The 23,145-nt window shown below is 40.6% G+C and overlaps 1 protein-coding gene and 1 long non-coding RNA gene across 16 annotated transcripts in view; both read right to left on the bottom strand.

The window, feature by feature from the left end:
• IMMT (inner membrane mitochondrial protein) overlaps positions 1-23,145 on the bottom strand; it is a 54,169-nt gene that overhangs the window by 4,175 nt on the left and 26,849 nt on the right. For 4 of the 15 annotated variants that reach the window (XM_059659235.1, XM_059659236.1, XM_059659238.1 and 1 more), the window contains exons 6-12: positions 22,802-22,897; positions 18,379-18,515; positions 11,740-11,843; positions 10,249-10,384; positions 9,592-9,721; positions 3,476-3,490; positions 1,955-2,178 (exon numbers count right to left, since the gene is read on the bottom strand). In XM_059659235.1, the coding sequence (XP_059515218.1) occupies positions 1,955-2,178; positions 3,476-3,490; positions 9,592-9,721; positions 10,249-10,384; positions 11,740-11,843; positions 18,379-18,515; positions 22,802-22,897 (842 nt within the window). Of the gene's footprint in view, positions 1-1,954; positions 2,179-3,475; positions 3,491-9,576; positions 9,722-10,248; positions 10,385-11,715; positions 11,844-18,378; positions 18,516-22,793; positions 22,898-23,145 lie in introns of those variants that run through there. The other 11 variants (XM_059659241.1, XM_059659242.1, XM_059659243.1 and 8 more) reach the window with 6 other exon arrangements.
• LOC132213136 (uncharacterized) lies at positions 19,147-22,793 on the bottom strand. The gene is made up of 2 exons (XR_009447905.1): positions 20,989-22,793; positions 19,147-20,956 (listed from the first exon to the last, which is right to left on the bottom strand). It is a non-coding gene; the product is annotated as an uncharacterized LOC132213136 (long non-coding RNA).

Genomic DNA, 23,145 nt, shown 5'->3' with positions numbered 1-23,145 from the left:
AGAGGGCGCCCTGTGCAGGCAGTGCCTACGATATGCTTAGATGCAGTGGTATTCAGGCAATCAGACAATAAACTAAATGAATATCTTAAACTGTGATACTTGTTTTTAAGAAAATAGGGCAGTATGAAAGAGAAATATAGAGGCTCTACTTTAGATTGAAGGGTTAGGTATGGCCTTGCTGAGGTGACACACAAACTTGGAAGAAAGATTTAAAGAGAGGAACTCGAACAAGATACCAGGCAGAGCAAAGACCCCAGGGAAAAACATGTAGTCAGGGTACCCCTCACCAAAAAGAAAACGGGCTCCTGGGAAGTAAGGGAAGTAGGGAAGCGTGGCTCACAGCAAACAGGAGTAAGTTCAAGAGGCCTGCTGATACAGGTTAAGAGTCTGGATTTCACACTAAATCACAGGCAGTCAGTGCAGGGCTTTCAGCAGCCTGGTGTCCGATCAGAATGTTTTCTAAGGACTACCAGCCTGTGTAAACAGACACAGAAAGTGGTAGGAATTAAGAACGAGAAAGTGAACAGATCTGGGATTGACTTGGATGGAGATCTGGTAGGATCAGTCGATGGACTGGATGTGCAGTTGATGGAGGGACGACTAAGCGTGATTTCTTGCTTGAGCAACTGGGCAGGTGTAGGTTCATTTAGAGAGACGCAAGCTGAGGGAGGAGCTGGGAGACCAACTGGAGAAAATCAAGAAACTCGTGAATATGCTGAGGTTGAAATGACAGAATCCAGTGGGAGACAACAAGTGGGCTGCTATCAGGCAACCAGAAGACAAGGCAAATACCGGAGCTAGCAACATATATGTCTCAGGTGACAGGTAACGCTTATACTTCAAAGCCACAGGACTAGTCAAGTTAACCTGGGGACAGGTTAGATGGGCAGGTTTCAGAACCAATGCCAATGCATGCCAATATCTGAGAGGCTGAGCAAAGGAGGCCAAGCAGTGGCCAACAAGGTGGGAGCAAGGCCAGAAGAATGTGGTTCTGGTGGAGGAGGGAAGGAAGTTTCGAGGAGGAGGGAGTAGTCAGCTGTGCAGCTGAAAGGACACAAAGGCAGGATGAGTAGTCAAGTTCCCAAATCAGCCTCTAGACACCTATTTAACACATGATGTGCCCAGACAGAAAACTAAAGAGCAAGTCCACCCACTCTTAACCACCAACTACTTAAAAATACTGGCAGAGAAAGATATACTCAGAACCTAACAGAGATTCTCCCAGCACTGCTTTCAGGGGCAGAGGCTGCCTGGGAAAGGGTAAGCTAGATAACCCCAGTGCCAGCAGCTCGTTAATCCACTTCTGCTCCTGCTCCACACAAAGGCACTCTGGCAGCTACTGTTTCCCTGGAAGTCCCGACTACAACAAGGACCAAGCTCCACTCAAGAGGTGGGTTGGCATGACTTACATCTAGCATTTTAGTCAGTGACTGCTGCTATTATCTCAAGAGAGAGATAATCGAGTTAGATTCACTTTAAATGCTAGGCAATCACACCCTAGATCAGCCGTGGGCAAACTACGGCCCGCGGGCTGGATCCGGGCCGGTTGAAATGAATAAAACTAAAAAAAAAAAAAAGACCGTACCCTTTTATGTAATGATGTTTACTTTGAATTTATATTAGTTCACACAAACACTCCATCCATGCTTTTGTTCCGGCCCTCCGGTCCTGTTTGAGAACCCATTGTGGCCCTCCAGTCAAAAAGTTTGCCCACCCCTGCCCTAGATGGTTTGGCTCAGTGGATAGAGCACCAGAGTGGGGTGCCGGGTTCGATTCCAGTCAAGGGCACGTGCCCCAGTTGTGGGGTAAATCTCCCACGGGGGGCGTGCAGGAGGCAGCCAATCAATGATTCTCTCTCATCACTGATGTTTCTCTCTCTCCCTCTCCCTTCCTCTCTGAAATCAATAAAAATATATTTTAAAAAAATATTAGGCAATCGAAGTGTTTCTTCTACCTTTCTGTCCTGTTCAGCCTGTATCTCACTCCTGTGGTGTTCCAATGCTTTTGCCACTGCAGAGTCAAAGGCCCGCTTTTCTTCCCGCTTCTGTTTCTCCAAGGCTAACGCAATGTGCTGCTTCTCCGTGGCTTTCTGTTCTGCGAGCTCTCTGTTTAGCTGGTCGATGCGACGATGTGCATGAGCAACCAGGGAGTTCAGATCATCGGTAGATAGCTTGTCAGCTAAACAGAAAACCACAATAAAATGTTAATTATTTCACCAAAACTACATATCTGCAAGGTAACTTGTTTCAACTGGTTATAAAATTTAACTTTAACAACTGTAAAGAAAAGCAAAGAGTAGCTAACATTTGAAAACAGATTTAGTTTCTTCAGTGCCGTCAGAAATTCATAGCTCATGACCAACAACTAAGGTGTTTTCAATCTCAAGCAAAGTAATTTTGGTCATCTTTCAAGTATATATTAAGTTCTTTTCCAGGAACCCAAATTAACACTTCTAACCTGAACTAATTATAAATTGGCTTAATAGCTCAGCATAATTTTCCTCTAACGACAAAGCTTGCATATGGAATCACTTCTGTATTTTCTTTTATACATGACTATGATTAGTCACAACAGGCATCTACTAAGTGTGTGGATACTTTCACTCTTAACAGGTGATATTATCTAGGACAGTGATCTGCACCCAGAACTGTCCACCAGAACCACTTGTAGAGCTTTAAAAGCACTCATGCCCAAAGATTCTGATTTAGGCTTAAACACTGCTTTCCCCCTAATTTCATAATCCAAAAGTGTCCTACTATATTACCATAGATTAAGAATTATGGCTCTAACAGAAAAACACAGAATGTGATATATACTACGTGATATATGATTCAACTTTATAATAGACTAAAAAGCAAAAACCAAGTGGGGGTAAGAGATTTATTGACCAAATTCAACATGTGTAAAACCTTTGTAGATTGATTCAAATAGAACAATTAAAACAACTCATTTTATAAAAAAAACTGGGCATATTTGAACACTGAATAGACATTTGATGACATTAAGGAATTATTACTGTTTTAGGTGTGGTAATGGTATAATGATTATGTTATTTTTTTAAAATATACTGAAAGTATTTGTAATAGGATATAATAGTTGGAATCTGCTTCAAAATAAGCTGTGGAAATTGACAAAACTAGCCATGTATTGATCACTGGTGAAGTTGGGTGATGGGTCCAAAGGAGTTCATTATAGTTTTCTTCTGACTTTTTACTATTTAAAATTTTACAAAATAAAAGCTTAAAACACACACATACACACACACCCCATACAGGTTTCCAATCACTTGGTGAAACATTTTTGTTGATGAGAGAACATGGATGACAAAAACATCCAAATCAGATTTCTCACATGCAACATAATTCTACTTTATATTATTTAGATGGTTTAGTAGAAGAATCATAGGCAAAACAAAAAGACTTCAGTCTTTTAAGACTCAAAAGCCTTGAAACATAGAAGACACATAATTACTCACCTAGGTCAGAAACAGCTACAAAGAAAAGAAAAACAATTTTTTAAAAAAGATATACATATTTCAGCTATTAATCATTAATAATAGAAATATCCCAAAGGAAACAAGAAAGAATGAGGAACAAACAGAAAAAAACATTAATATTGGGAAGCAAAATAATAGTTTATTTCCTAAAAATTTAAAGGACTGTAAAACTATAAATCAAGGTAAATTCTAACATCTTAGAAAGTAAGAGGAGATGAAAGGAGTTTTCATTTCTAGGCACTCATCTCTATTTTTGCTAAAGCAATCAATTTAGTGTTTACATAGAAGCTGTAACTCTCACCCTCCACTGGCATTGGTTCATAAAGTATTTCACAACGACACAGTCCTAACTCTGTTCTCAATACTAGGCTTCTCCTAACATTTCAAACAATTAAGAAATTGATCTTTCTTCTTTGGAAATCTGAAAACCGTGAGCTCACATGAAAGTTGCATTTGATCTGTACAAACCACACTGAGAACCACGCCCGCCGGGTTCAATGGGAAGGAAAACACTGCACAGTTTGGATGACGCTCCCCACCACGGCACAAGCTGCTGTGTGAACTCACCGTTCACAGCCTGCACCCTCCTCCGGGTCCCGGCAACAGCGGCTTCCTGATGGCTCCCCTGCCCCTCCCCCACAGGGGTGTTTCTCACTCATTTTGTTATACTTTACGTATGTATGCACCCTTAAACAATGTATGGTTTTGTTCCACATGTTCTTAAGCTTCATATAAGTGGTATTCTACTCTATGTATTTTTCTGCAACTCTTTGTTTTTCTTAACATCTACGTTTGAGAGACAGAGTTCTGGTTCATTCGTTTGTACTGCTGTATCTGAGACACTGAGCTGTTTCCAGTTTTTCTGCTCTTAAAAACAGTGCTGCTAAGAACATTTTCATGACTCTCCTGGCACCCATGTGAGTCTTCTAGATCACATATATAACTAGAAGTTGAACTGCTGGATCAGGAAGTATTCACATAATCAACTTCACAAGATACTATAACTTGTGGTTCAACAAATCAATCGCTAGATGACTGCGATGATGTTTTATTCCTGTTCATTTGCAATGCCCCTGGCACGCATACTAGGAGGCCCATATCACTCACCCTCAGATTACTCCAGCAGCTTTTAACTAGCTTCCTTGTCCTTCGGCATCCCTCCCTATACCTGCAACCTCATAAAAACAAATTTCACTCCTTATTACAATCACATCAATCACTTCTCAAACACCTGAAAGGCAGAGAGAACAGCGAGGCTAGTGGGTAAGAATGAAATCCTGGCTCTATCTCCAACCTTGGGCAAATTACTTAACCTCTCTGTGTGTCGATTTTCTCATCTAATTTATAAAATGGGCATAACAAAAACACTTACCTTATAGGACTATAATGAAATCTAAATAAGTTGATACCAGTGAAGCAATTAGAACACAGTGCTAGACATATACTAATGCTCAAGAATGTTAGCTATTATTTTGTATTTGACACTATGTTCAGCTATGGAGAACACAGAAAAGGTATTAGACATGAATATCACCAGAACATTTATAACTTAGGGAAATAAGACTAATAAGAGTAAAATAACTGATAACACAAACCAGTACTAACAAGTTTGGGATAGGTCTTAAATGAGCTCAGATTCCAGAGGTGAGGATATCTATTAAGGCAGTGGTTCTCAACCTTGGCTGCACATTAGAATCACCCGGGAATCTTAAAATCCTGATTTCTGGGCCTCATCCTCCGGAAATTCTGTTTCTTTGTTACGAATGTTGTGGCCTCACTCTTTAACAAAGAAACAGAATTTCCGGAGGATGAGGCCCAGAAATCAGAATTTTAAAAAGATTCCTAGGTGATTCTAATGTGCAGCCAAGGTTGAGAACCACTGCATTAAGGGCTGAGATAATCACAGAATACTTCACTATCTCCAGATTACACAAGAACTGGAGGAAAACTGGCTGTGGACAAGAAAAAGGAAACTTCACCATAGGCCATTTGCCCCTTTTAAATTTTGTATTATGGGAATATGTAATCTTTTTAAAATTGACCAGCCAGAGTTGCTCAGTGGTTACTAATTGACCTATGAACCAGGAGGTCGTGGTTCGATTCCTGGTCAGGGCATATGCTTGGGTTTCGGGCTCGATCCCCAGTGTGGGACGTGCAGAAGGCAGCTGATGGATGATTCCCTCTCATCATTGATGTTTTTATCTTTCTCCCCCTCCCTGAAATCAATAAAAATATATTTTAAAATAATTAAATTAATAAAACATTAAATGGAGGTTGTGCAAAAAAAGAAAATTTCAGAGATAGCATTGTAGAGGACTTTCCTTTTGTACATGATACATTTCTTTAATGCCGGGTATTTCAACCTCGTTACTACTAAAACTCTGGCCAGCTAATTCTTTGTTGTGAGGGGCTAGCGGTACTGTAGGATATGTAGTAGCATCTCTGGCCTGTACCCACTAGATGCCAGTAGCAACCCCCAATGTGGCAAATAAAATGTCTTCAGACATTGCCAATGTCCTTTGGGGAAGGTGGGGTAACAAAAATGACTGGGTTGGGAACAACTGCTTTAATGTTTCATGTTTTACAATGGGCATTTTCAAAATCAGCAAAAGAATTTTTAAAAAGTTAAAAACTTCACTCATACAACTTAACAAAAGATAAACAATCCAATAAAAAAATGGGAAGACCTAAGTAGACACTTTTTGAAAGAGGACATACTGAACCGTGAGACATATGAAAACATGCTCAAAGTCACTAATCCTATGCTGGGGTCCTACCCCAGCAGGTCCAGGGGTCCCCAAAGGTGTGGATGGAGTCAGCGAAGAGGGAAAGACTCGGAGGCAGCGTTCAGTTGATCAGCATGGTTGGGTTCTCTAGCCAAGTTCTGGTCAGGATCTCCAGCCAGGTTCTGTAGCCATGTTCTCTCGCTAGGTTCTCCAGCCAGGTTCGGTTGCCAGGTTCTGTAGCCGGGTTCTTCAGCCAGGTTCTGTCTAGGTTCTCCAACCAAGTTCTGTAGCCAGGTTCTGTCCAGGATCTTTTGCCATGTTCTCTCCCTAGGTTCTGTCTCTAGGTTCTGTGTGTAGGTTCTGTCTCTAGGTTCCTGTGTCTAGGTTCTGTAGCCAGTTTCTGTTTAGGTTCTGTTCTCTTGGTTCTGTCTTCTAAGTTCTGTGTCCTGTTGTCTTGTTACATCTGTATTTATACCAGTTGATTCCAATCCTATCAATCTCTATTCCAAAGGTTAGGGCGTTTCTTATCTCCATTCCAGGGAGTAAAGATTATGTAGCTTAAGCATGATTGTTCATAGTTAAAGTGATTAATTACTCGCCTGGCACTTAGTTAAGGGGTTTTATTCCCTACCTAACTTCAGGGGAAAATCCCTACCTGGGGAAACAACCTTTCTCAGAGAGATGACCTTGGTTAAAACACATAGTGCCAAGAAGGTGAGCAAACATATTAAGAACAGTATGCCATATATGCCAGGTCCCTTGAAACAGCAAGGATGGACGGGCTCCCGGCAATCCTAGAGATGCAAATCAAAATGAGATACCACCTCACACCTGTCAGAATGGCTACCATCAACAAATCAACAAATGACAAGTGCTGGCGAGGATATAGAGCAGGGGTCCTCAAACTACGGTCCGCGGGCCACATGCGGCCCGCCGAAAACATTTATCCAGCCCACCGGGTGTTGTTGCCGCTGCTGCCTGTCCTGCTTAGCAGCCGACTCGCCCGGGCCCGCTGTGCGCACGTGTGGAATGTCTGAGGGACAGTGAACTGGCCCCCTGTTTAAAAAGTTTGAGGACCTCTGATGTAGAGAAAAGGGAGCCCTTGTGCACTGCTGGTGGGAATGCAGACTGGTGCAGCCACTGTGTAAAACAGTATGGAGTTTCCTCAGAAAGTTAAAAATGGAACTCCCATTTGACACAGTAACACCACCTCTAAGACTATATCCCAAGAAACCAGAAACACCAATCAGAAAGGATATATGCACCCCTATGTTCATAGCAGCACAATTTACCATAGCTAAGATTTGGAAACAGCCTAAGTGCCCATCAGCAGATGAGTGGTAAAAAAACTGTGGTACATCTACACAATGGAATACTACGATGCTATAAAAAGGAAGGAACTTTTACCATTTCCAACAGCATGGATAGAACTGGAGAGCATTATGCTAAGTGAAATAAGCCAGTCGGAGAAAGATAAATATCACATGATCTCACTCATATGTGGGATATAATGATCAACATAAACTGATGAACAAAAATAGATCCAGAGACAAGATGGCACTGAGCAGAACGTCCAACCTCGGGGAGAAGGCGGGGGAGGGGTTTCAAGAGATCAACCAAAGGACTTGTATACATGCATATTAGCATGACCAATGGACACGGAGAGTAGGGGGTGAGGGCATGTGCTGGGGGATGGGAGTGGAGGGGGAGGGGTTAATCAGGGGGAAAAAGGAGACATGTAATACTTTAAACAATTAAAAAAAAAAATCTAAGGCAGACATGCAAAAATTAGCAGAATTGCTGAATCGGTTTGGCTCAGTGGATAGAGCATCAGCCTGCGGACTGAAGGGTCCCAGGTTCAATTCCGGTCAAGGGCATGTACCTGGGTTGTGGGCACATCCCCACTGGAGGGCATGCAGGAGGCAGCTGATCGATCTCTCTCATCAATGTTTCTAACTCTCTATCCCTCTCCCTTCTTCTCTGTAAAAAAACAATAAAATATATTTTTTAAAAAAATTAGCAGAATTTAGCCTAGTAAGAAGACCAAAGGCAGTACTTTAAATGAGAGAATGCAAATTCCTAGGGATAGCACTCATAACTAACTCTCCACAGACACAACCTGTCCCTATCCTGCCCTTTCAACCTATTGCATTTATTTCAGCCAGCCGAGACTCCACACTATCTTCCAATGTCACAGATGCACAAAAACCAGTAAGAAAGAATTTCAAAAGGATAAGATAATGTAATGTGGTAGAGTGACTTCTGGAGTAAGATGAAGAGGGAAGGTCTCTGGGGTGATAACAAGGTACCTGAGTGAAGCTCAGCCCGGGAGAAATTCCGAGGAGGGAAATGTGCAGAAGTGGCTTCACTACCTGCTCAGGGTAGTCTGTCCACACTCCCTCTTTGGAAACAAGAACCACTGTTCCCAGACTGAACTGCGTGTCTTTCTCCTGCTTTTATTTTTGTCTTTAACATGAGTCTGATGTCTCCTTCTTAAGTCAATAAACTGAATTAAAAATACTAAATGTCTGAGTTAATTTTTGACTGCCTTGTCATTAAATCTGCCTGGCTGGCCACAATGCAGACAAAATTCCTGCACTGGTCTTTTTTACCTTAGCTACTTGGACCAGCCATGGTTCCATGATGCAACCTTGACACCTTCACACCAGTTCTTCAGGTCCTACCTGATGTTCAGTTTCCAACAGACACTGACATTTAAGTAGTATTTTGATTTTGTTGAGACTGGTAACCTCCAATTCTTGCTACCTGTAGAGCACTTCAGGAAATGAAATATATTCCCTGCAGGTACACTGTGTAATTGCTTAGCCATCAAAGTTCCCTGCAATCTGAGCCATTTGCAAGGCAAGAGCCTCAGAGCCAATTTCCTTCTCACTGCAGTGTTCCTGGGGGAGTTCTCAACCACAGTGTTGTCACAGAGCAGTAAGGGGCACCTTAAGTAATTCATTATGAAGATTTTTAAAGTACCAAAGGTATTGAATAATTTTACATATATATTATATTCAAACAGAATCAAGGTTATAATATCACTCTCATTCACTTGGCTATCAATAAAAAAACAAAACAACTTTTTTTTTTGACTAGCAGAGACCAGGTTGGAATCATGGGTTATGGAATCAAACACTGGCTAGAACTTATGTTCACTATGGCTAAAACCATGGGAGTACTGTCACAGTGCGTTACCAGTCACACCAGTGACTGAAATAAAACGTTGGAAACACTGTACTGTATGCCAAATGAGATATGCATGTCAGAGGGGTTTGGACTAGATGAATGGAGTTGAAGTCAGTTTAGTCTATCTGTTGTTTAAAAATGAAAAAAGAAAAGTGCCAACACTTCAGTTATACTTACTCATTCCCTTCCACCCTGGCAAGACTTCTGGAGTGATACTGTCCAATTCTCGCTTAAAGTCATCCCGGGCTTGGACCACAAGCTCATGATACTGAGACACAACCTTAGCCTCAGACTGAGCGGCTTCAACCTAAACAAACACAAGGGTTACGTGGTTACAGTGACAAATACATGTTCTAAAAAACAGAAGTTATATTCATCTATTTCTTTACATGTGGTTGGGAAACCATAAACAATACAGAGAGAGATCTAAAGCTCAGGAGAAGAAACGTAAGCCGTGTCTTTGTTTCCTTCTAATTCTATTCCAATACCTCGGGCAAGCCCTCTCCCAGCCTACCGTGCCCGTGTATCTCTTTCTCGGGCTCCCAGGAAACTACCCACACAGATCACAGGCGCAGACCGAAGTTCTGCTACAATGGAAGTTTTAAGTGGTAACAACCATAACCAAAAATGTTACCTATTATAAAAAATAACAATACTGAGCAATCCACTTTGTTTCCAACTCAAGTTTGTAAAATTTGTAACAACTTATATTCTTTGCAGGGGAAAAGGGACAGATATGGTAGGAATTTATTATTTTCCTGAATTTTTAAAATCTTTTGTCTAAAGGATATTATTTAAAAGTAAAAAATACTTATAAACGACCTAAAACCCCACCTTTTGAACCACATTATCCAGATCAACTATCAGGTTGTGAAGTTTTCCCTCTGCAGCAGTTATATGAGGTTTGGCCCCAGCAACCTCTTTTTTCTTTGCATTTTCAATGACACTTTTCATCTTCTCCAACTGTTCTCTGAAAACCAATAAGACAAAACAATGATTTAGTATTATTCCTTGTCAACTTTTTTAAAGAGTTTAAATACAACATTCAACTGTTTTAAAGTTTTTTGGGAAAAAAAATTACTCAATGCCTTCTCAGTCAGTAGACAGAGAAGCTGTCCTTGCCAACAACTGAAAACACCTCGGTCAGAAGCTAGACTTCCCAGAGGGACCCAGAGAAGTGGCCTGGTGCACAGGAAAGACGGAGGCCGCCAAACAGGAGACCTGGATTCTGCTCCAAGTCAGCCTCTCCTCTGCTGCGCACGCTTGCATGAACAGAGGTCAGTACCTGGCATAGTGCCTGCCACACGAAGACCACTCCAAATGGCGGCTTTTGCAAGGATTAGGCTGACTCCTCTGTCAATAAGGCAAAAGCAAGGGAGGAGGCCAAAGAGCTCAATGAGCAAATAGCCAGTGCCGGGAGCCCTCACTATTCAGAATGTTTCATAGGCCAGAGGACTATGGTCTGCCCACCACAAAACATAGACCCAGAGCCCTGATTCATGGTCTAGAGCAGGGGTGGGGAACCTTTTTCTGCCAAGGGCCTTTTAGTTACTTTATAACATCATTTGCGGGCCATACAAAATGATCAACTTTAAAATTAGCCTGCTATATTTGGTCAAACATTTCATTAACTCACCCCTAATGCCTGGGCGGGGGCAGACCAAATTTTCTTTGGCTGGACATTCCCCACCCCTGGTCTGGAGTAATGTAAGCAAATGTCTTAAATCTCCTAACAGGCACTAAGGGAGACAGCAAAATTTTGAATGACATATAACGATTCCATTATGTTGATGAGAACCTTTATTCAAATGTAAGTAGGTTTCTATCATCAGAGGTTGATCTTGTATTTGGTTTGCGTGCTGGATCCTAGTTTTAGCTAACCTCCAGAAATCGAGGTCAAGGTGGCATAAAACTAACCCATTATATTTATATATAACTACTTAGGTAATTAAGGCAAAGAGATTGTGAGATACTCTCTAAATTCTAATAAAACTGCTCAAAATATCCAAGAAAAATCTTGAAATTATGGCAGAAGCTCAGTAATTCTTTGGAGAAGCATCACCTAAGCAATAACCCAAAGAAAAACTGCTTCTCACAAGATCTCTTTTATAGGTTTCTATCAAACTTATTTTGGCCTAATTATATTTCATTCCATCCCTCCTTTTTAAACGTGTGTTCCTAATACCAATACAAATCAAGAACAGGTGGAGAGGGAGGAAAGGGTTTCTCTGCTTCCTCTTTCTGGACAGACAATACAAAGAAAACCCAGCCCAAAGAAAGCCACCAGGCGGCCCTAATTACTTGTTAAAGTCCATGAGTAATTACTTGGCTTTGAGAAGGGCATCGGCAGCCTCATCTACTGCCTTTCTGCGTTCCTTCAGTGCACCTTCCACTGTGCGCCACTGAGCTGACTTCTTCTCACCTGCAATCTGAACAAAAAGTTTTCATTACTAGTTTTGGGGCAATTGCTTTATAAGGTTCATAATAATCAGTATGCTGGGCACCTGAAACGAATATTGTACGTCAAATGTACTTGGAAAATAAATTAATTTTTTAAAAATATAGGGTGGCTCCAAAACATGTATATACACACTTTGCATAACTATAAAGGCAGTGTTTATTTATTTATTTTTTTAAACATATTTTATTGATTTTTTACAGAGAGGAAGGGAGAGATAGAGAGTTAGAAACATCGATGAGAGAGAAACATCAATCAGCTGCCTCCTGCACATCTCCTACTGGGGATATGCCCACAACCCAGGTACATGCCCTTGACCGGAATCGAACCTGGGACCTTTCAGTCCGCAGGCCGACGCTCTATCCACTGAGCCAAACCGGTTTCAGCGTGGCAGGGTTTATTAAATGCATTTCATTTTTACCCTACCGGTGTGGCTCAGTGGCTGAGTGTCGACCTATGAACCGGGAGGTCACAGTTCAATTCCTAGTCAGGGCATATGCCCAGGTTCAGGCTCGATCCCCAGTTGTGGGGCATGCAGGAGGCAGTCGATCAGTGATTCTCTTCATAATTGATGCCTCTCTCTCTCTCCCCCTCCCTCCCTCTTTGAAATCAATAAAAATAATTTTTTTAAAAAATGCATTTCATTTTCAAAATTGAACTATCAGCTGTTAAAGTGTGTATACATTTTTGGGGACATTCTATAGAAGGAGCCAAATACCATCAGTGCCAAAAAAAGGTCTGAATTATGTAAACATGAGTAACTACTATTATTGTCGTAGGACAGGCCAACAGGATCAAATACAGAAACAAGTGACATTAAATTCAAAGGTAAAAAGTCACATACAATAATGATCATTATCCAGAGTAGGTACTCTTTTTTGGTTGTTTGGATTTTTTGGTTAATCCTTACCCAGGGATATTTTTTCCATTGATTTTTAGAAAAAGTGGAAGGGAGGGAGGTTGGGAGAAAGGAGGGAGGCCAGGGATCAAACCAGCAACCCAGGTACATGCCCTTGACCAGGAATCGAACCTGAGACCATTCAGTGTGCAGGCCAAGGCTCTAACCAGTGAGCAACACCAGCCCGGGCCAGAGTAGGCACTCTTAATCTAAGGTTCAAGGTGATGCTCAAAGAAATCCATGAACCATCTCCCATCACCCTGCCCCCAACAAAATTGTAAGACTGTTTCTGTGCATAAGAGCATTTTTATTAGATCCTCAAAAGAAGACACAAGGCAGAAAAAATTAATAAGAACAGTAACTTTTCATGAATTACATTTGTTGATTAAATCATTATTCAATGAAGCACTGTGTATCTACCAAAATCATAATTTAAGGATAAGTAAAAAGTTTATGCATCTGTAGGGTCCTTACTACTCCAAAACACTATTTTAAAGCATTGTCCTCTATAATCTGCAAGATTAAAATCAACTAATGTTAACCCTCCCATGCTGAATTTTATAGAATGTGAATTATATACATAGACTAGGGGCCCGGTGCACGAAATTCGTGCACTGGGTGTGGGGGTGGGGGTGGGGCCCTCAGCCCAGCCTGCCCCCTCTCACATACTGGGAACCCTCAGGCGTTGACCCCCATCACCCTCCAATTGCAGGATCGGCCCCTTGCCCAGGCCTGACATCAGGCCTGTGCAGGGGACCCTCATTTCCCCCCATCACTGGTTCTGCCCCCAGCCCAGGCCTGATGCCTCTGGCCTAGGCGTTCGGCCTGGGCAGCGGGGACCCACAGCTGCAGCGGCCCCGCGATCGTGGGCTCCGCTTTAGGCCCAGGCAAGGGGCCCCTAACTCCTGGGACTGCCAGCTTCGACCGTGCCCAGCTCCCATCACTGGCTCCACCCCTACTTCCTGCTATCACTGGCCAGGGTGGAAAAGGCGCCTGATTCTCCGATCATGGCTAGGGGGCTGCCTTTGCCCTGCCCCCCAGCTCTTAGCTCCCCCCTGGGTTTCCGATCACTGTCAGTGGCAGGGGGCTTCTTCCTGCTTTCCCTTTCGCCTCCCTGCATTGTGCCTACATATGCAAATTAACCGCCATCTTGTTGGCAGTTAACTGCCAATCTTAGTTGGCAGTTAATTTGCATATAACCCTGATTAGCCAATGAAAAGGGTATCGTCGTACGCCAATTACCATTTTTCTCTTTTATTAGTGTTGATAAATAAAATATATATATATATAAATAAGTTTCCCTTGAAAATTCCTTAGGCAGGTCTAACATGGTTTTGTTGCAGCATTAGAACTGACTGCCACTTTCTCAACTGAGCAGAGCTGCTTATTTAGGAAACACATTGTACCAAACCCCACTCCCAACCTGTAACTGTAATCATACTCAGTGCAGCAAGATGCTCATACTATGAGATGCAAGAACCCAGATCACTGAAAGCATGAGTCCAGCACCCATCCTCCCCACATTCTGCATCATATATACAGTAAGTGGGATGTTATTTGGAACTGTCTGAACTATTTTAAATGTGTTTTTTTCTCTCTTTCCTTTTGACAAGTGCATATAGTTTAAAGTGAATGTGTTCTGTGCAGATATGAAGCAAAACTACGTTATGGCTTATCTGTTTTTTCTTTTTTCTTTTTTTATGGCCTATCTTCAAAGTACACTATGCTAGGACCCTGGAGATGAACAGGAACAAACTGAATTATCAGAGAACAAAATACTTTTATCTAGAAAAAAAATAACTGAATTGGTCCAATAATTACATTTCAAATTGCCCAAAGAGGGCAACTACAGGGGCCGCCGCCCACCCAGAACATGACTGTCATTTCAGTAAGGTGACTGGGGCCATGGATGCCCAACTTAGACCCTAGGAAGAAATACAAGTAGTTCTGCCTCTGCAGCCCAAGGCCTGCTGCTTTGGGAGGAGGGCTCAGCAAAAGTAACACTTCTAGTTTGGGTCATTCAAAACCTATCCTCCACATTACGTTCCCACGGACATCTAATCTAGCATGGTCTCCATTTTAAAGGTGCATCTGTTGTCAATGGTAAGTTTAGAGAGCCAAGTCCCTTAACCTTGCCGCTGGACCACTGTGGGCATCTGAAAAAGTTTCTCCGAATACCATTTTCAAATGCTTAAAATGAAACTATAAGATTACAAAGGAACCAAATTACATTGAAATATTGTCATAAGAAATGTTTTTTTTAATTTTGTGAAGCAGAAACCAAGAGCCAGTGGTAAGACTAATAAATACCCTACCTTAGAAGTGGTGGTGAGCACAGATGATATTGCTAGGGATCTGCAAGTCCTGTAATGTGATGTGAGAATGCCCGTGCTTTCTGCTGGGGACAAAGGTAGGAGCAGTGCTAACCTACTGTGGTTTGTTGCTGATATTCATAATTGAAGGAAAAGGTTTTGAGACTATGGAAAATAAAGATGTTCTTCATCCAAGTTCCTCAAGCCCCTGAACTCTGCCCACAGACCCAACTTCAGGTTTAAGAATCCCAGCTTTTGGAGTCCTGGGAAACGAGGTGCGGCTGGAAAGGGGGCCGCCCCTCCCCTTCACGCCACATTCGTGGGAAACCTGGTGCTAAACCATTCGTAGACGACCGGCTTCTGGGTCGGGGTTTCGTACACAGCAGAGCAGTTCCCTCGCTGTGATCTACTGAAAGTCGGCCCTCGACACGAGGTTTGTAAAAAGAAAGTAAAAAAATTTTAAGAAAAAAATACAAAAAACAAAAAAAAGAAGAAGAATCATCATCATCCCAGCTTTTAGAGAAAATACTCGGTACTTTTCTTCTAACTCTGTATCTCACTTTTTTGTTTTTATGTTCTACGTAAACTGATGCAAAATGACAAAGCAAATTAATATTACGGTAGGAATAATAAAGTTGATGTTTCAGTGAATTGCCATCTTGCCAAATAAAATATTAAGAAAGGATGCTGGTGTATGCATGGCCCATGGACACAGACAATGGGATGGTGAGGGCCTGGAGGGGGTCGATGGGGGGAAAAGGGGACATATGTAATACTTTCAGCAATAAAGAATTATTTTAAAAAATAAAGTAAAAATAAAAAGAAAGACCCTAACCCAGGGGCGGGCAAACTTTTTGACTCGAGGGCCACAATGGGTTCTTAAACTGGACCGGAGGGCCGGAACAAAAGCATGGATGGAGTGTTTGTGTGAACTAATACATGAGAACACTGCTGCTGGTGAAGGAGCGGAGGGGAGAGCAAGAGAACCCTCCGCTCTTTCGGCTCCGCGGGCCGGATAGAACAGCCGAACGGGCCGGATCCGGCCCTCGGGCCGTAGTTTGCCCACGGCTGCCCTAACCAGTTTGGCTCAGTGGATAGAGTGTCGGCCTGCGGACTGAAGGGTCCCAGGTTCGATTCCGGTCAAGGAATCAGTTGTGGGCACATCCCCAGTAGGAGGTGTGTAGGAGGCAGCTGATCGATGTTTCTTTCTCATCAATGTTTCTAACTCTATCCCTCTCCCTTCCTCTCTGTTAAAAAAATCAATAAAATATATTTTTAAAGGTAAATAAATAGAAAAAGAAAGGATGCTGGGTTGAACGATAGCAGTATCTTGTCATGTATATCAAATTTTCCAAGACTCTATAGTATGCTGTTAGAACCACCTGGTATTGTATTAACAGAATCCTTTATACTGAACTCAAAAAGGCTTATAAATCATGTAAGTGTTAATGATATCCTGGAGGCCAAAATGTGTTTCCCTTTGTTGAAGGTATTTCTATTTCTAGATGACCAAAGATAAGCTGCCCTGTGAAACAGACACCAGACTCCCCTGCCATCAAGCCAACTCTGTTTCCAAACACTGCTGTGGTGAAGTAATACACTGTATTATGGAGCCCACATGCACCTGTAGCTTCTTACTAGAAAAAACAGAAGTTGGAATCCATAACATTTCAAAACTTTTGTTCATATCCTTTCCTGATTATTCTGCAATACCAGCTATACTCCCTAATCCAGTTAACTGCTACTACAAGGTGTTCTCTAGTTGTAAAGTCTGGACTGCAATGGATTTCATGCTCTCTGATCCTCATGCCCTGCACGTTATTCGATCACTAGGAAGAGGAAATACCCTTATGTAGCCTTCCACCCAAGTAGTGCCATGGCTATTTACAGTTTCTAACCAGTGTTCTTCTGAAAGATATTGGCCCGCCTGAGTTTGAAACCAACTTCCTGCTATGTAACTTCTAGCTTTCCCATAACTGCTTCTATAACGAGCATATTAAATATTCTGTGTGGTTTCCACTTTCCTGACTGAACTCTGACTGAAATTATTTTTTCTTGGACTTTGAATAAAATAAAATTTTCTTTAAGTTTTCAAAGGTTATAGTTTCTATTTATGTCAAAGGTCTAATTTAACTTTTTTGTGATGTATGTACATATGACAAAAACAATGTAAAGTGTATTTAAATTTTTTAAAAACTATAGTTATGGTGAAAAAGTAACTTTACTGATTATGCATGATCCTCCTTATCCATGAGATTTATAGTTAAAGTATTTTATTATTTAGCCGAAACCGGTTTGGCTCAGTGGACAGAGCGTCAGCCTGCGGACTGAAAGGTCCCAGGTTCGATTCCGGTCAAGGGCATGTACCTGGGTTGCGGACACATTCCCAGTGGGGGGTGTGCAGGAGGCAGCTAATCAATGTTTCTCTCTCATCGATGTTTCTAACTCTCTATCTCTTTCCCTTCCTCTCTGTAAAAAATCAATAAAATATATATATTTTTTAAAAAGTATTTTATGCCAAAACTGGTTTGGCTCAGTGGATAGAGCGTCGGCCTGCGGACTGAAAGGTCCCAGGTTCGATTCCGGTCAAGGGCATGTACCTGGGTTGTGGGCATATCCCCAGTAGGAGATGTGCAGGAGGCAGCTGATCGATGTTTCTAACTCTCTATCTCTCTCCCTTCCTCTCTGTAAAAAATCAATAAAATATATTAAAAAAAAAAAAAAAAAAGAAATCATCATTAAAAAAAAAAAACTATTTTATTATTTAAATAACTTGGTATCAAGATATATTTTTATGTACTAAATAACTGAATGTAATGATAAAGGAAACTTATTGAGTTCCGGTATTACATTTTAAATCAATGTACTTTATCCTTTAACATGTTAAATATAAGTTAAATAATCAGCATAAGCACGTAAAATAGCTGGTGTTTTAGGGTACATGGGATCTCCCTGTATTACTTCTTACAACTGCATGTCAATCTAAAAGTATCTCAAAACAAAAAGGTTATTTTTTAAAATTGGCTATTTTAAAGCAAAAAGTAGAAAGCAAACAACAAATACAATGAAGCACTATTAAGATATGAAAGGAAATCTCAACTAACTTGTGTACCATATCCTTGTTGCGAGATAAAACACCACATAAAAATTCATTAGCGAACATTTAAAGATCTTTCTTGTTCCTTTGTGTTGTTTCTTTAAAAGACAACTACTTTAGATTACTTTTACTTAGTGAGAGAAAGCCTCTGCTAGGAGGAAGGCATCAGTTTCTTAAGCACCTCAGGTATTTGGCTCACCTCAGAATTGTCCATGGCTGCTTTCAGGATGTTGGAGTGGGCATTGACGGCCTGGACTGCAGCGTTCTGAGCTACAACGGCCTGCTGAGTGATGAGCGCAGTTTGGCTCAGAGCATCTTCCAAGCTCTTGGCTAGAGCTAAAGTAAAAAAAACAGTTAAAAAAAATAGATTCCCCCCACATATGACTTTATTTTAACTTTCACTCTTCTACTGAGTTCCATTGTAGTTCTCCCAAAATGTAAAAATACCACAAAAACCGTAATTAGTAATTATTGACTTTGGATGATAGATTTGTGGGGATTCATTATACTATTTTTATTGTTATGTACACCTCAATTTTTTTCAAAATAAAAGGTGTTTGGGGGTTATTTTAAGAAAAAAAAATGCTTAAAGAAGGCTAGCATTTATTTCAAATGGGAGGGACAAGATTTAGGGCACTCTAGTCCCTTTCACCTATCAGAAGCTGTAAGTTCAGCATAACCACTGGAATATTTTTTTTAAATATATTTTTTATTGATTTCAGATAGGAAGGAAGAGGGAGAGAGAGAAACATCCACGATGAGAGAGAATCATGGATCGGCTGCCTACTGCAAGTTCCCCATTGGAGATTGAGCCCACAACCTGGGCATGTGCCCTTGACCGGAATCCAACCTGGGACCTTTTGGTCCCCCAGCCGATGCTCTATCCACTGAGCCAAACCGGCTAGGGCGGCACTTTTCATTTTAAATAATCATATAGAACCACGGGGGGAAAAAGTAATAAAATAAAAAAAAGAGGTAACCACTTTCATCACCTCAGCAGGAAGGGACACTCACAGTAAATTATTTCTATCACCAAGATATATGATAACAGCCCTAACCGGTTTGGCTCAGTGGATACAGCGTCGGCCTGCGGACTGAAGGGTCCCAGGTTCGATTCCGGTCAAGGGCATATATCTTGGCTGTGGGCACATCCCCAATAGGGGGTATGCAGGAGGCAGCTGATTGATGTTTCTCACTCATCGGTGTTTCTAACTCTCTATCCCTCTCCCTTCCTCTCTGTAAAAAATCAATAAAATATTTTTTTAAAAAAGATATATGATAACAGACAGACAAGAGGAAAAAAAGACAAGCAAGAAAACATGCAAACAAAAAAAAAAAAAAAGAAAAGGTAACCTGAAAATGGACAGTGTTTTCCACAAAGAACTCAGAAAATAGCAGATACCAGTATTCAAGATAACATTGCTATCTGCTGCTTCAGGAATCAAAAGAAACCTAATTTTTTTGTTTTAAAATAAAGCAAGGAATGATTTTAGATACAATACTAAAGTGAAAAAATGGTCATTTGAAGAAAGAAGGCCAGTGAGAATATGAATTTATCAGATATCAGATGACCAAAAAAAGGAAAATATATTTGGTACCTGAGACAAAAACAAAAGGTGACTTGGAGCAAAAGCAGCATAAGCTAGAGGACAATGGAACCTGATGAACCACACACAATACCTCTGCGACACAGATTAAAAGCTAGCCCTGGCCGGTGTGTCTCAGTGGTCAGGGTGAACCTATGCACCAAATGGTCATGGGCTGGATTCCCAGACAAGGGCATGTACCTGGGTACTTGGGTTGCCAGTTAGCTCCCTGCTCCCCCGTTCCTTGCCCACCCCCGTGTCTCCCCTTAGAGGCCAACCAGTCAATGTGTCTCTCTCATATCTCTCTCTCTCTCTCTCTCTCTCTCTCTCTCTCTCTCGCTCTACTCCCTCCTTTCCTTCTTTCCCCCCTCCCTTTTTTCTACTTTTTCTGAAAAACAATGGAAAAAATATACTCAGGTTAGGATTAACAAAACAAATCAAAAAAAAAAAAGGACAAAGCTAATACTAAGAAAATCCCAAATGTGCAACTAAAGTTCAACTGAAAATACAGGGGATATAGAGAGCTAAAGAGGATACAAAGAAACATGCCTGAATTAATGGTGGGACATTATTTCAAGCACAAAATAACAGTAAACCGCTTTACAGAGGCTAGCAGACCCTGGAGATCAGGCTGCTGGCTTGAGGCCCTTTGCTTTTTCTTTTTATATTGAGTCGCATGAGTTTCATATATATTTTAGATTTTAAACCCCATATCAGATATATGGTTTGCAAATATTTTCTCTCATTCTACAGGTTGCCTTTTCATTTCATTGACTGTTTCTTTTGCTGCATAGAAGTATTTTTAGTTTGATGTAGTCCAACTTGTTGAGTTTTTGTGCTTTGATTCTTGATAAGATATTTACACACACATTTTTAAATTAAAGTTTGGGGGAAAACTATGAGGTGACAGAAAAAAATCTTGAAAATTCTCACTTTGCCCAAAATGAAAGCTAAAAATAACTAGACAAAGAAAAAAGGAAGGTAATGAAGCAGCGGGCAATGCCATCTTAAATTTATGGCTTACTTCAAGTTGTCCATATGATAAAAGAAGAGTAAAAAATAAATTAAAAACATAAAAGGGAAAAGTGATTTTGATTTGTAGTAAATAATTCAGAAAAAATTAAAAAGTGGAAAAAATAGAAATAGTTCACTTATTTAGACGTCAAAATATTCCTCAAAAAATACAACATTCTCAAAAAAACAAACAAAACACACCAATAAACAATAAAACACACAAATCTACACCTATGCTCCTCTGTCCCTTTTACACTTTACGCAATTCTAACAAACTTGCCTCCTCAGAGTAGGGCAGATCCAACGCATTAGGAGGGGAACAGGAACCACTCAAGGCAGAAGACAAATAGAAAAGGGGTAGGGAGACACACACACACACACACAAAAACTCTAAAAAATGTAAAACAAACATTTCCTCAATTCGTCAAAAAGCTACATGCCCACTACCAGGAGACATCAATATATTGCAGCACAGTACAATAAATTATGTTCCATGTACCTTATTTAAGACAGGAAAATACATTTTTACACATCTATTATCTTTTTTTAGACCATCAGAAAACTTAAAATTGAAATGTAAAAAGAAATACGCTTTAGTTAGCTGGAAACCAGAAATGTGTGGAACATCTGTCCCCCACCAATGGAAGATAAGAGGGCTACTACAGTGAGAGCCCAGAGGCTGGGTAATAAAGCAGAGGGTGCGCCACTCTGAACTGCACAAATAAATTTATGAATTTAACAATTAAAAGACTGTTAGGTCATGCAGCCTAACACCAAAAAACCAAAACAATCCAATTAAAAAATGGGCAGAGGACTTGAATAGATATTTCTCCCAGGAGAACATATGAAATGATGTTCAACATCTCTAATCATCAGAGAAATGCAAATTAAAACCATAATGAGATATCACATCACACCTGTCAGAATGGCTATCATCAATAAATCAACAAACAACAAGTGTTGGCAAGGATGTGGAGAAAAGGGAACCCCCATGCACTGTTTGTAGGAATTCTAATGCAGCTGCTATGGAAAACAGTATGGAGGTTCCTCAAAAATTAAAAATGGAACAGCAATTCCACTTCTAGGTATTACCCAAAGAAATCCAAAACACTAATTCAGAAAGATATATGCATCCCTATGTTCACTGCAGCATTATTTACAATAGCCAAGATATGGACGCAACCTAAGTGTCCATCAATAGATGACTGGATAAAGATGTGGCACATACATACAATGGAATATTACTCAGTCATAAAAAATAATGAAATCTTACCAACTATGACAGCATGAATGAACCTAGAGTATTATGCTAAGTGAAGTAAGTCAGAGAAAGACAAATATGATACGCTTTCACTTATATGTGGAACCTACAAAAATTAACAGAAACAGACTCATAGATACAGAGAACAAAATGACAGTTGCTAAAAGGGAGGGGGGTTGGGGGACTGAATGAAAAAAGTGAAGGGATTAAGAAGTATAAATTGGTAGTTACAGAACAGGCATGGGGATGTAAAGTACAGCATAGGGAATATAGTCTACAATATTGTAGTAAGTATGTATGGTGCTTCTTGGGTACTAGATTTATTGAGGGGGATCAATAGTAAATTATATTAAGTAGCTAACCATTATGATATATACCTGAAACTAATGTAATATTTAATGTCAACTGTAATTGAAAAAATTAAAAAAAAAAAAAGACTGAGGCAAATTGCAAACAATTTCTGTTCACCAGAGTACAAAGAACCTTTAGCACTAACCATAATAAAAACAAATGGAGAAAGTACAAGTATTATTTGGAGTTTTCACCAACGGTACACTAATAGCCCTTGTTACCTGGGTAAAAGAAGTTTAGATGGAAAGAACACAAATGATGAAATAAAGGTGGTGAATAGAGCAAGGCCACTAAAGAAAGAAAAGGAACCAGAACTAGCTGACAGATGAGAAACTTATGCTGATGGTTGAAGAAGAGAGCAACTAACAGGGATGACCGGAAGTACTTCAGAAGTCGTCTGGTTTACATACACTCAAGCTTAACTTGTTCTTGCTTTTCTTGTTGTGCAAGGCGAGCTGCAACTTCTTCAGGTGGTCGCTCCCTTACAGAAGTTGAGGATGCTTCCTCTTGCAGCAAAAGTAGAGAGGAAATCAAATTTCAGCACAGAATTTCGAAAGCTCACAGGGATATAAAAATACCATCGTTTTACTTGCCAGCTTTATCAACTGAGAGCATCACTCAATGACTCCAACATGAAGAAATAAGAAATCAGCTCTTAGACTCCTTGTTTTCAAAGTTTTATTCAGACTTTGAAATTGTAAAAATTACCTAAGCAAATCTGCAGACTTAAAATCAATATAAATGTGTACTTACA

The sequence above is a fragment of the Myotis daubentonii genome, chromosome 12 (assembly GCF_963259705.1).
Source record: "Myotis daubentonii chromosome 12, mMyoDau2.1, whole genome shotgun sequence".
In the NCBI taxonomy this organism is placed as follows: domain Eukaryota; kingdom Metazoa; phylum Chordata; class Mammalia; order Chiroptera; family Vespertilionidae; genus Myotis; species Myotis daubentonii.
Note: the sequence above shows the minus strand (reverse complement) of the source record. Positions and strands in the feature narration are given on the sequence as shown.